We start from the raw sequence: 12,749 nt of genomic DNA, 5'->3' as shown, positions 1-12,749 counted from the left end.
AACAAAAAAAAATAAATTAAAAAGTTAGAAATTAAAATGCTTTCATCTCCTTTAAAATTACTGCACCAAGAATCCTACGAAATACATTCTCACCCAGATTTTGTCCTTTGTTCCAAGGTTTCTGTGGTTCAGATTATTTTGTGCTAATGATGTTCAGAGCCTTCTCCTCTTTGATTCCCAGAGTCCTCCTAGCCTTACTGGGTCTGGGACTGCGATGCTGTGGTCTCTGGCAAACAGTACAGATGGAGCACAGCAGATGGGAGGGCACCATGAGGGCACCGTGCTGCCAGTGGAAAGAGAAGGCTGCCAGTTTGAATGGCTGCTCTGACACCAGACCAGGCTTGTGACTTTGGGCAAGGGTAGCCCCAGAGCCCTGAGAAGGAGATGATGAACTGCCATGGGGTGTCCTGTGCTCTCGTCTCATTCCTGAACTCCAGCCTAATACATAAATTGTAGGTGAATGCATGTGCTTTCTAAAACTGGAAAGCCCAGACCAAACACAAGGAGTTTAATTTATTTTAATGAAGGCAACACACAAATCAATTGCATGACCGTGTGCATGTGCAAGCATGCACATATGGGTGTGGTATAGACACAGGATCTTTCAATTTATTTTTTTTTAATTAAAAAAAATTTTTTTTTTAACGTTTATTTATTTTTGAGACAGAGAGAGACACAGCATGAACAGGGGAGGGGCAGAGAGAGAGGGAGACACAGAATCTGAAACAGGCTCCAGGCTCTGAGCTGTCAGCACAGAGCCCGACGCGGGGCTCGAACTCACGGACTGTGAGATCATCACCTGAACCGAAGTCAGACCCTCAATATATGAGGAATATTTCTGAGAGACAGAAAGCCCAGGAAACATCAGCATGATTCATTTTGGTCTCCTTGATCCCGCTGGCCAGCACTAATATAAAGTCCATCCAAGGGTGCCTTGAGACTTCTCATCTCCTCCCAAACCATTCTCACAGTAGATCTCCTGACATTCTCACCCATAGTCACCAATGGTCTAGTTCAACAAGGTGGGGAGGTTTTTACTGCCTGGTTCCAGTGAAAGGATGCAGAGTGCCTCTGAGTATTTCAGAAACGTTTCCCTGAGTTGCAGATCCAGTTATAGGACCCACTCATTGATCTCCTCAGCTCTGAGAATAGACAGAGAAGCCATCAAAGGCCATCCCAAGTTTGGGATCCTTGTTGGTGTGTGGAAAGGAGGGTTTACAACTAACTATGCCTGCCAGAGAGCAAAAAAACATCCCAAAGAAGGTGGTCCATGGGAGGGACAGGATTTAGAAAATATAGGGCACACTTAAAAATGAGGGGATGAATAATTAAGATGATTTTTACTTTTGTCCCAAATAGTCTCTTTTCACTGCTTAAACCCCTTCTCACCTTTTAGGATGTCACCTTTTCTGTGCCCTTTTTCAACTCCTCACCTCCTCCCCAGGGAAAGTAAGTTACCTGCCTCCTCTCTCTGCCTCCATAGTACCTTGTAGCAAACCCAGGTATAGTAATTGCTTAACTCATTCCAAAACATTTATGAAGATTTACTGTGTTCCAGGCTTTAGAAAGGAGCAGATACACAGGTAAATAAGACACGGTCCCTGCCCTCAGAGTGTCCACAGTCTAATAGGGAGACAGAGAAGTAAAAACATCTTAATGCAATGTGATTGGTGCTTGGTGGAGGGGAGTCTAGAAATCCAAATCAGACTTGGGATTCAGGGAAGGGAATGTGGGCTTCGCCTTGAAGGGTAACGGGAGCCAACAGTTCTGAGGAGAGGCCTTATTGCCTGGCAGAGGGAAGACCATCCTCACAGGCCCAGAAGCAGCAAACAGCAGGACACATTTGGAGAACCATCAGAGACATAGTGTGGCCGGAGGCAAGGCAGAGTTTGGGGCATGACTGGAGACGGTGGTAGAGAAGTAGATGGGGATTGAGGCAACAAGCTGTGGCCTCTGAAAATAACCCTGAAAGCCACAGGCAGCCGATGAATGATGTCAGTTCAGGGAGTAACTGGCTCTGACAGAGAGTCTGGTGAATTTCTTGAAGATCCAAGCCAGGTTGGAGATTTATAGGATAATCCGGGTCAAAGATGCCAATGGCCAAAATTAAAGAGATGACAATCGATACGAGAAATACTTGAGAGCCAAACTTTACCAGACTTCATTGCTGACTAGATGCGGGAAGGAAGGGGAAGAGGACAGCTGATAACTTTCTGATTGGTGGTTCAGAGGACTCAGAGAGCGGGACGACCAGTCCATGAGATGGGAAAGACAGGAAGAGCAGCCAAGTTGTCTGTGAAGGCCATGAGCCTGGTGAACAACTTTGGGACACCCAAGTGGAGGGTGTCTGGATCTGCTGCTCAGGGAAGAGGGCCGTCTGGGGAAATGCACGTGGAGTCCTCGTGATGCTGACAGTGCTCGGAAAGCCGTGTCTAGGTCGGGAAGAGCAGAGAGAGTGATGAGCGCCAGCAATGTTCCAATCTCCTCACGGGCAAAGGGGGGGTACTATGTTCTCTCAGGAGAACCCGATGAGATCCTAAAGCTCTTCCTCATGGCCCAAGGCTCAGAACGCAGAAGACTCTCGCTGTGTGTGACTTCCCCTTCCTCTCACAAATCACTTGGTTGGTGCTCGACACCACTTTCTTCCAACAGAATTCTAGAATTTTACTTCTCTTTGCATGCTGAAAGTTTATGTGGGTTAAAGATCAGTGAATGTGCATGGAGATGCCCCAGCTGCTTTCTGAAATGGTCTTTTTTTTTTTTTTTTTTGGTGGCTGACAGTTGTTTTTTGAGTTCTTCAGTCTGACTGTGGCAGAAACAAGATAAGAAATGATGTATCCAATAATCCCACTGAGTTGAGTTTACATAATAACACAGAGCTCATGGGGGCGCCTGGATGACTCAGTCGGTTGAGGCTGAGCGTCTCACTTCGGCTCAGGTCATGATCTCGCGGTCTGTGAGTTCAAGCCCCGCATCCGGCTCTGTGCTGACAGCTCAGAGCCTGAAGCCTGTTTCAGATTCTGTTGTCTCCCTCTCTCTCTGACCCTCCCCTGTTCATGCTCTGTCTCTCTCTCTCTCTCTCTCTCTGTCAAAAATAAATATACAGGGGCGCCTGGGTGGCGCAGTGGGTTAAGCATCCGACTTCAGCCAGGTCACGATCTCGCGGTCCGTGGGTTTGAGCCCTGCGTCGGGCTCTGGGCTGATGGCTCAGAGGCTGGAGCCTGTTTCCGATTCTGTGTCTCCCTCTCTCTCTGCCCCTCCCCCGTTCATGCTCTGTCTCTCTCTGTCCCAAAAATAAATAAAACGTTGAAAAAAAATTTTTTTTAATTAAAAAAAAATAATAATAATAATAAATATACATAATAGCACAGAGTTCAGATGAGTTTAGTAACTGTTAACAGGATTTGGATTGAAATGTTAAATTCTGACCTTCCTACCTGGTTATGCTTCACAGTTATAGATATGACAATCATCATCATCGTCCTGCCCTTAGATGAATTACCTGGATGTGGCATTTGGAGAGTTGTCAACATGTCACGAAAGATTCAGTACGGTGACACTGACCATGTTGCCCTTGCCTGTGCCTTGCTCCCATAACTGAGATTTAAAAAAAATAATCATGATGTTTCTGATCTTAGGGAAGAACTGAATCAAACAGTCCCAGAAACAGGTCGGACACCCACTGTCAGAACCCTGGATGCTCTGCCCTGCTGTGTCCCCTACCTGTTCCCTTCTGTCACAAGTGGCTTCTCCAGGTGAGTGGTGGAGACCATAGGGATGGCACCATTATGGGCTGCGCCCCCTTCTCCTTCATGCAGCAATGGGAGGATGTCTTCTTGAGCTGATTCTGCTGAGTTCTTCTTACTCCCATGATGGGACCCTCCATCAAGCAGGTTCCCAAAATTACCTATAGAGGCAGCAGCAAGGGGAGAGAGGCCAGGTATCAACAAGCAGAATCAGGCTACTTGGCCTAGGGGATCCACGGTCATATCCTTGCAGGGCAGAGAAGTAAGATCTCAGTATGAAGGTGGGAAGAATGACAGTCAGACCAAACAAATGAGATTCACAATGACGACGAGCCATCACCTTCATCCATCTTATGTTCTCTTTTGCAAAAACTACTCAAGTCACAAGTTACCTGGATTCCATCTCCACTTCCTTCTGCTCCTGTAAAGGAGATGCTCCCAATATGAATCAAGCCATTCTCTAATAGAATGCTCTTTCTTGGAAAGGTTTTCCCAGATGTGCATCAATCCAGGAAGATCTTTGGGAGTTACAATAAAAGCAACTACAATATGCACAGGACTTGGCATGTATTAACTCACTATACTCTTGCAATAGCTCTATGAGGAATTATTATTCCCATTCTATAGATGAAGAAACTGAGACTCAGAGAAATTAAGTGAGCCTAGGCGTAATGGAACCAAGATTAGTAATCCAAGTCTGTCTGAATCCAAACTATACTCTTAGTCCTTTTATTAAAGTATGAAAATAATTCTATCCCTTACATATTGACGCTAGAGTAAACGAAGAATTACTCATTTCTTTCTGAGATGCAAACTTCCACCAGAATTCTATCATCTCCATGTAAGACACTAGCTCATTTATTCAAGAAATAGGTATAAAGTCAATGCCATGTGCCAAGCACTGCATGTATTTGTACTTACCAATAGAAACTTCAAAGCTAATGGGTTTATCTCCAATCCTCCGGTCAATCATGGTAGCTTCAAAAAATGCTCCAAAGAGTAAAAATTCCTCATATTTTTCTGGTATAATCTATAGAAAGAAAAAAATATTATACAGGCCTGGATCTATTTTTTTTTTTTAATTTTTTTTTTTAACGTTTTTATTTATTTTTGGGACAGAGCGAGACAGAGCATGAACGGGGGAGGGGCAGAGAGAGAGGGAGACACAGAATCGGAAACAGGCTCCAGGCTCTGAGCCATCAGCCCAGAGCCTGACGCGGGGCTCGAACTCACGGACCGCGAGATCGTGACCTGGCTGAAGTCGGACGCTTAACCGACTGCGCCACCCAGGCGCCCCGATCTATTTTTTTTTATTACCAATAAGCTGAATTAGTGATGTTAACTGGTCCAGGGTGATTTGTAGGCATTTCAGGCATTTTCTGAATGTCAGTGTTAGCCTGAAATGGCACATCATTTCCCTACTAATCAGACAGGCAGGAACCAGGACCTACAAATCACACATCCAAATCCAGCCATTTATCTAGAATGATGTAATCTCAACCTTCTGAGCTCCTACCTTGTGATTAAAATCTTTTTTTTTTTTTATTTTAAAGGCAAAGGTTGGTATGTGCATCTTTCTGTGGTGCTATTGTTAAAACACAGGTCTTAAATCACCTTCAGGCGAACAGCCGTTTAGAAAACAAACAGAGTCACAGGATCAGACCTTCACATTGGAGCATCTTTTTATGGATTATACAGGATGACAACATACATTATGTTTTTTCCTCTTCAGAACCTCGAGAGGTCAAAATCTGGATCATTCCCATTTTTTTGTTTTAATTAATTTTTTTTTCAACGTTTTTTATTTATTTTGGGACAGAGAGAGACAGAGCATGAACGGGGGAGGGGCAGAGAGAGAGGGAGACACAGAATCGGAAACAGGCTCCAGGCTCCGAGCCATCAGCCCAGAGCCTGACGCGGGCTCGAACTCACAGACCGCGAGATCGTGACCTGGCTGAAGTCGGACGCTTAACCGACCGCGCCACCCAGGTGCCCCTGGATCATTCCCATTTTATAGGTAAGGAAACTGAGGAAACTAAACTTAAGGTTAGGTTTAGTGACTCTCCCAAGTATTCCGATCACAGACCCAGTGCGCTTGGGGCTCCGACATGTGCTAACCCAACGCCTTGGTGCTGCTCAAAGACAGACCTTACTCCCCAAACAACACAAGCCTAAACGAAAGAGACGGGAGGGCTAGGTACTTGCGCGAGCATCAGCCAATCCAGTGCATCCAGGACGAGCTATCAGCACTGCAATTCCTGGCATGAGGGTGCTCAGTCCCGGGATCACAGCTGCTTTTCCACTGAAAAGGGCTTTAGAGTTCATCTGATCCAACTGCCTTCTATCCAAATAAACTAAAGCTCAGAGGGACTAAGGGGCTTTCCCAGGTCACACAGCAAGTTAAAGCCAGCCAAGATTTGAGGTCTGGTCTCCACCAAGACTGCCCTCAAGGAGCCTACACTGTGGAAGAGAGGACCATGACAGGTCACAAAACAGGAGCCATGCCAAGGTAACCACACTGTCTGGAGAGGACCCCTGTTGATGCGGAACAAGTTGATGGTTCAGGGAGCAGATGTAGCTAAGACACAGCATCACGTTTCTGAGCAAAGAGGCTGGATATAGTGTCGTACAGTCTGGGCTTCCTGGTTTCGCAGCTGGATTTGTTACGTTCCATGGAAAAACCAATAAGGTTCATCCAAGGAAAAGAAGCAGTTGTGGCTTTAGAGCTGAAGAGCCCCATTCAGTCAAGAGCCCTGAACCCTGTCCCACAGAGAGCCAACAGGTCTCAAAGGGTGATCCTTCCTTCACACAGGAGCCTCCTTGCTGTTGGGCTTAGGAGGAAATGTTTCTACTGACCAGAAAATGTTGGACAGGGTGGGGGCCCCATGTTGGATCTTAGTCACAAAGCACACACCCCTCCCACCTGCTGCCATTGTATCCACTGGTTATAATAGAGCCACATATCTCACCTTCCTGGGGCCAAGTTTACCCTCTGGGAGGAGGTTAAAAAGGATTTGGAGACCCGGTGGGAACGTAAGCCATGTAGACTGGAAAAGGGATGGCAGCCTCCTTAGCCAGATAAACCCTTCTTCAAATCCCAACCCTGCTACTTCCTTCCTAGCTGGTTGACTTCAGGCAAGTCATGTCCACTGCCTAGGTGTCATTTTCCCTGTCTGTGAAACCAACTTTGTCATAGGACCTACAGAGGCAGAAATGAGACCATCCACATGGAGCACCTTGTATAAAGCCTATACACGCAAACGCCACAAAAAATGGTACTCATGGTACGTCGACAGACAGAATTCATCTCTTAATCCAACCATCCTTCCAGGTCTAACTCAAACGGTCCTTTCTTTTGGAAGCATACCTTGATTCCTGAGCTGGAAAAATGATGACGGTCATGTTTACTGGGCTCTTATTACGGGTCAAATGTGGTTAAGTCAAATTAAGACTTTTACCTACTATCTCATGTAATTCTCATAACCACCCTAAGAGGGAGATGCTTTTATTCTACTTGCGTAAATAGGAAGACAATGCAGTCTGAAAGGTTAAAATACCTGCTCAAAGTTACCAAATATGCCTAATATTTATTGAGCACTTAACTACGTGCCAGGCTGTGTTCTTAGAACTTTGCATATGTTAAATCATTAAATCCTCACTATGAGCCTATGAAGTGGAGGTTATTATCGGAAATAAGCAGAAGGAGCTCAAGCCACTTGCCCGAAGATTCAGAGGCAATGTTTCTCCAGAGGCTGCGCCACTCGGCCACATCTAAAGTCCAGCTGTCTTGCTTGGGAACCCAGCATTTTAATTATTATACTTCATTCACTCCAGGAAATAACAGCACTTTACCTGTAGCGCATTATTGCACATATCACTTTTTATTTCCTGTACATTTATTTTGTATATCTTACCTCCCCTTCTGTATCATAATTTCCATGGAGTCAGACTCTACATGTATTCCTACCAATATTGAGGATGATGTTTAAACAAGAAGCTACTCAGTACGTGTTTACACAATTAAAAAAAAATGAGCACGTCATCTGTTAGATTAGCTATGCTCTGTGAAAGCTTGGCATAGGGAGATAAGCTTTGATGATAGTGATGAGGGGTACGTTGGAAAAACCAGAATCATGGGATCGCATTTGTCCAGGTATGCAATGAGAGCGTGGCTGCAGCAAGGGAGAGAAGAGCTCAGGACCCTGGTGAGCTAAACAAGATGATATAAGAAGGTGACCTCACCATGTTGGTAAGGTGAGCACTGGGCTATTGAGGCTCTGAGGAAGGTAGAAACCCAGTATTGTAGTTTTAAAATATGTCCACAAATTCTTGGAAAATCCTCCCCTCAAAGATAGAGCCCAATTCACCTCCCTAATTCCCCTGTGGGCTGGGCTTAAGTGACTCATTTCTAACAATTAGAATGTGTCATACATATCAGTGTGTGGCTTCTATGGATTTTGTCATAAAAGACATCGAAGTTTCTGCCTTGCTGCCTCTTGGATCACCTGCTCCACTCAAGGGGAAGCCAGCTGCCATGAAGACACTAAGCACTTAATGAAGGGTCCATGTGGTGAGGAACTGAGGCCTCCTGCCAACAGCCAACAAGGAACCAAGTCCTCCTGCCAACAGCCACGTGAGTGCGCCATCTTGGAAGTAGATCCTACAGCTCCAGTCAAGCTGTCAGATGACTGCAGCCCCTGCCAACATCTTGATTGAAACCTCATGAAAAATTCAGAGCCAGAACCACCAAGTTAAGGTATTCCCAAATTCCTCATCCGCAGAGAAAATAAATGTTTGTTTTAAGTTGCTAAATTTGGGGGTGATTGTTATATAGTGAAAGATAACTAATAAACCCAGCAAGAAACTGACCACAAACAAGAAGCAAAGATGAAAAGAGAAGGAAGGAAAAGTAAGGGTTTGAATGAGACCTGAATTTCTCTTCCCTACCTCCTTCTACACAACAGCCAAGATGGGCCCTTGGCCTTGTAGAAAATGTAGACTCTATGAGAATTCCCAGATGCCCTTGCTTTCAGCTAGAATTTTTTTTCAGATGGTATTAGCAAAATATCTTCAAGATATTGACTTGAGTTGAGAAAATCTTCTATTAGGCCCTTCCTACTTGGCAATTTCTATTTAGAAAAGAATGGCCAGTCTCTCAACAGTAGGAAAGATTGCCACGGAGTCAGATACAGGGGATATTGGCATGGGTGGCTACTTAAGGTACCCACGGTTTCTGGCCAAGTCCAAAAAATGTCATTTCCAAAGTTGCCATATATTCTGAAAAAATACACATAAATACAATCACATCAAGGCAATGTCAATCTTAACCACAACAAACTGACAGTACACATTTACAAAGAATATTTCCCAATATACAAGTTCATAAGGGAGAGCAGGAGAGGTCCACGAAATACCCAAAGTAAGTCCAAACAACAGGGTAGAGAGCTCTAAATAGCTGCCCACTTGTAGTGGGAACAAACCATAGAAACACTGGTCACAGCAACAGCAAATGTATTGCCTGCCTACCGTGTATGCGCAAAGAACCCTGCTGACCATTTTACAGGCATTCCCTCATTTACCCCCAGGAGATGACTATCACAGAGAGACTATTACTACCGCATTGTGGTGATGAGAAAACTGAAACATTGAGAGGTGCTACTATCAGAGCCATGAATAGAACCAATCTCCAAGATTTCCAACTCTGGGCTCCAACCTCTCCCCCACACTGTATCTTAAGATGTATTGGATCCCAGCAGTAAAAATAAGCGGCTCTACCAGGGCTAAGCTGACCCAGACCAGCCATCACCTCTCTTCCCCTCCCAAAGTGAGTGTCTGGTTGACCTGAGAGATACACCCCCAGAGGTAGATCATCCAAGTTGAGAGCTGGAATCTACTCACTTCTGCTACTAACAAAACACAAGTTCCTTCATTTGCTTAACCAAAAATTACTCTTACTAATCTAAACAGTTGAGGGGATATTCACAGTTAGTATTCATCTTGGTGACCCAGATCTCTTTCGCATCATACAGAAGCAGGCTGGAAAAATGCTAACATGCTTAATATTGAGTAATACACAGAAATAAGCATTCCTTTGAATTGTGATTCCCGCCCACCACCACCCCCCCCCCCCCCCCCGCCCAGGCTTGGGCAGGGCAATAGGTTTCTCAAGTTCTTGTATCCCAACTTGTCACCCACTCTTCCTCTTCTTCATTCCCTGTCCCACAATGCCTCACAACCAGAGCATATGCTATTCTAACAAACTAAACAAAATGAGGCCATGTGTGGAGCTCAGTCCATCCCCCCACCACCTACTTCCACCAGGTCTCCTAGAACACTTTTATTTCCCTTTCTTTTGGTTCCCATTGGAATCTGTGTGTTGGGGGGACACTGGAGGAACTTATCATGAGCAGATGACTGGGACGTGTCAGGAAGAGGCAGCGGATTGCAGAAGGAGACCTGCACGTGCCTTTGGGAGCCCATGGGAACAGTTGGCCGGTGATGCTTCCACTCTGGGCTCCACCTCACAAGGGCAGTGCTCAGACCTACCTCAGGGGGTGCATCGAAAGTTTCCACCTCGACCTCTGTTGAGTTGGTCTTGTCTGAAGCCTGCTGGGATTTTCCACCATCGGTCTTATCATCCTTGTCTTTACTGGAGCCTTTGGAAGACTTGGAGTCTTTGTCCTTAGAAGACGACTTGAGCTCCTTGAATGCCTTGGAAAACTTAGATTCCTGTGCCCCTCCTGAGAGGATCTCCACAGCAATTTCCACCAAGATTCTGCCCCTGAACGACACACCTTCTCCAAAGCCTTCATTCAGTTCCTGGTAGTCATCCATCAGACTGTGGTTCCTGGGTGAGCCATACAGGTTAATCCAGGCAGGTCCAAAGGTCGGTAGAAAGCCTACAAAAACCAAGCTTTAGTTGCCCGGTAAAGCAAGTTGATTATTTCTTGCTTTATGAACATTGTGCATGCCTGTGTAGAATGTAAAATATACAGAAAAAACAAGAGAAAATATTTATAGAATATCCCATCCCCCAAAGAGCCACAATTGCCATTTTGCTATATTTGCTGTATTTCTTTCTAGTCCTTGCATGCACATGTTTAAACCTGTTCACAGCTGTAATGATACTATGAATGCCCACATGCATCGCTGTCGGTTCATTCACTCATCTAATATTTATTGACTCCTAACATGTGCCGGGCACTGTGTGGGTGCTAAACACAGAGCCCAGCGGAGAACAGAGCAGAAAGGAGTATTAAACAGTAAATATCCGTAAGTGCTAAGAAAGAGATTCACCTTGCGTTTCAAGAACAAATAAAACAGGCTGATGAGGCATGGAGAGGAATCAGGCAGAGAGAGAGAGATTTTATCCCAAAGGAGGGTCAATTTTAAGAAGCAGAGATATTGTGTTAAAAGGGATAAAAAGATTTTATGGCCCCTGATGTCTAATTTTGAAAACACTTTTATACCTGTCTTTGAATACCATCAAGATGTTCCTGGAAAGTTGGAGTAAAACATGTTAACGTCGAGTTGAGAAATTCTGAAGGTGGGTGGGGTGTGTGTTCTGCATAAAACAATCCCGTGGCAAACCCTTCCAGGATATGGAGACTTAAACAATGGGTATTTATTGAGGCTCTTCTATGGTGTCACACTGTGACTGGCAAAAAAAAAAAAAACCATGTAAACCTTGTCTTCTGCTTAAGCTAAGCCTTCCGTATATACGTGCATATATACACATACACAGACATATATGTGCATAAGTATATTTATCAATTAACACAGATTTGTAATGCAGAGAAAGATTGCCTTGGGATTTTAAGTATGGAGGGGTTTGGGGAGATATTTAGAAAGTTATCACCGGCTCATTTAGGTTTTGTAAATAAAGAGTAGAAGTCCTTTCTCCTGACTGATGGATTAGCTGGGACTCTCTATTCCCTCCCTGGCTTTCTCAATGCACAGTCAGCAGCACCTTCCTGCAATACTTCTGACCATGCGCTCCTATTACTGAGCTGGGGGCATGGTATTTTGGGACCATTTAAACACGTTAAGACCATTCTTAGCTTGTGAGCCATACAAAGATATTTGGCAGGCTGGATGTGGCCCATGGACCATAGCCTGTCAACATCTGATCTAATCTAAACCCTTCATTTTTCATTTAAGATACCTAAGGCCCAAAGAGAGGGAGTGACTCCTCAAGGCCACACAGCAATGTTCGTGGAGACCTGGGACCAGGACCAAGCCTCCTGGCTCCCACAGCCCGGCTCGACCTACTGCCCTAAACCCACACCACAAACCACACAGAGCTTACAAGTGCCTACCACGCCGCCTGCTCCAATCCTCTTGTTTTAAGGACGAGGGCTTCAAACCAATTATTTTGTGGCCTCATTTCCAAGTCAGACAGATGAGGCTTTACCTCTATCTCCGTCCTGTTCACTGGAGATTTTCTTCAGGTCGATGAAATGGGTGGCCAGTGCGACATCATTCACGCTGCCTTCATCCCACACCTGGAGTTTTACCCTCCGACACAAAGGAGGGAACATTTCCTTGAAGACCACCTGTTCGTGCCACACAGGATCAGCACAGTTCTTCTGCACTGTAGTTCGCCCCTAAAAACAAAGCGAGCAGGATGTGAGCTGTTGAAGGAAATGAAAGATGTCACTGACCTGACCTGACTTCAAGCCAACTGGCAAACCAAGTTGCCAGACATAATGAACCTGCTTCCACCCGATACCCATGGAAATATGTTGTACCCAGGAACATTACAGTAGCCTCCCCTTACCCACAGGGGAATGGATTCCAAGACACCGGTGGATGCCTGAACCCACAGACAGAACCTGAGATGCACTCTTTTTCCTTTATGTACGTACCTATGATAAAGTTTAATTTATAAATAAGGCACGGTAAGGGATTGCCAACAATAACTGGTAATAAAATAGAACAATTAAAACAATATACCCTAATAAAAGTTTAACATAGATCTTAGCAACTTCAGCGTACGATTTC

At 45.0% G+C, this 12,749-nt stretch overlaps 1 protein-coding gene across 1 annotated transcript in view; it reads right to left on the bottom strand.

Annotated features, from left to right (window-relative positions):
- Positions 1-12,749, bottom strand: part of FER1L6 (fer-1 like family member 6) — a 120,965-nt gene that overhangs the window by 89,959 nt on the left and 18,257 nt on the right. Inside the window, exons 9-12 of the mRNA XM_043601705.1 lie at positions 12,160-12,352; positions 10,293-10,645; positions 4,668-4,776; positions 3,724-3,907 (exon numbers count right to left, since the gene is read on the bottom strand). Of these exons, the coding sequence (XP_043457640.1) occupies positions 3,724-3,907; positions 4,668-4,776; positions 10,293-10,645; positions 12,160-12,352 (839 nt within the window). The remainder of the gene's footprint in view (positions 1-3,723; positions 3,908-4,667; positions 4,777-10,292; positions 10,646-12,159; positions 12,353-12,749) is intronic.

Source organism: Prionailurus bengalensis, chromosome F2 (genome assembly GCF_016509475.1).
Source record: "Prionailurus bengalensis isolate Pbe53 chromosome F2, Fcat_Pben_1.1_paternal_pri, whole genome shotgun sequence".
Taxonomy (NCBI): Eukaryota; Metazoa; Chordata; class Mammalia; order Carnivora; family Felidae; genus Prionailurus; species Prionailurus bengalensis.
Note: the sequence above shows the minus strand (reverse complement) of the source record. Positions and strands in the feature narration are given on the sequence as shown.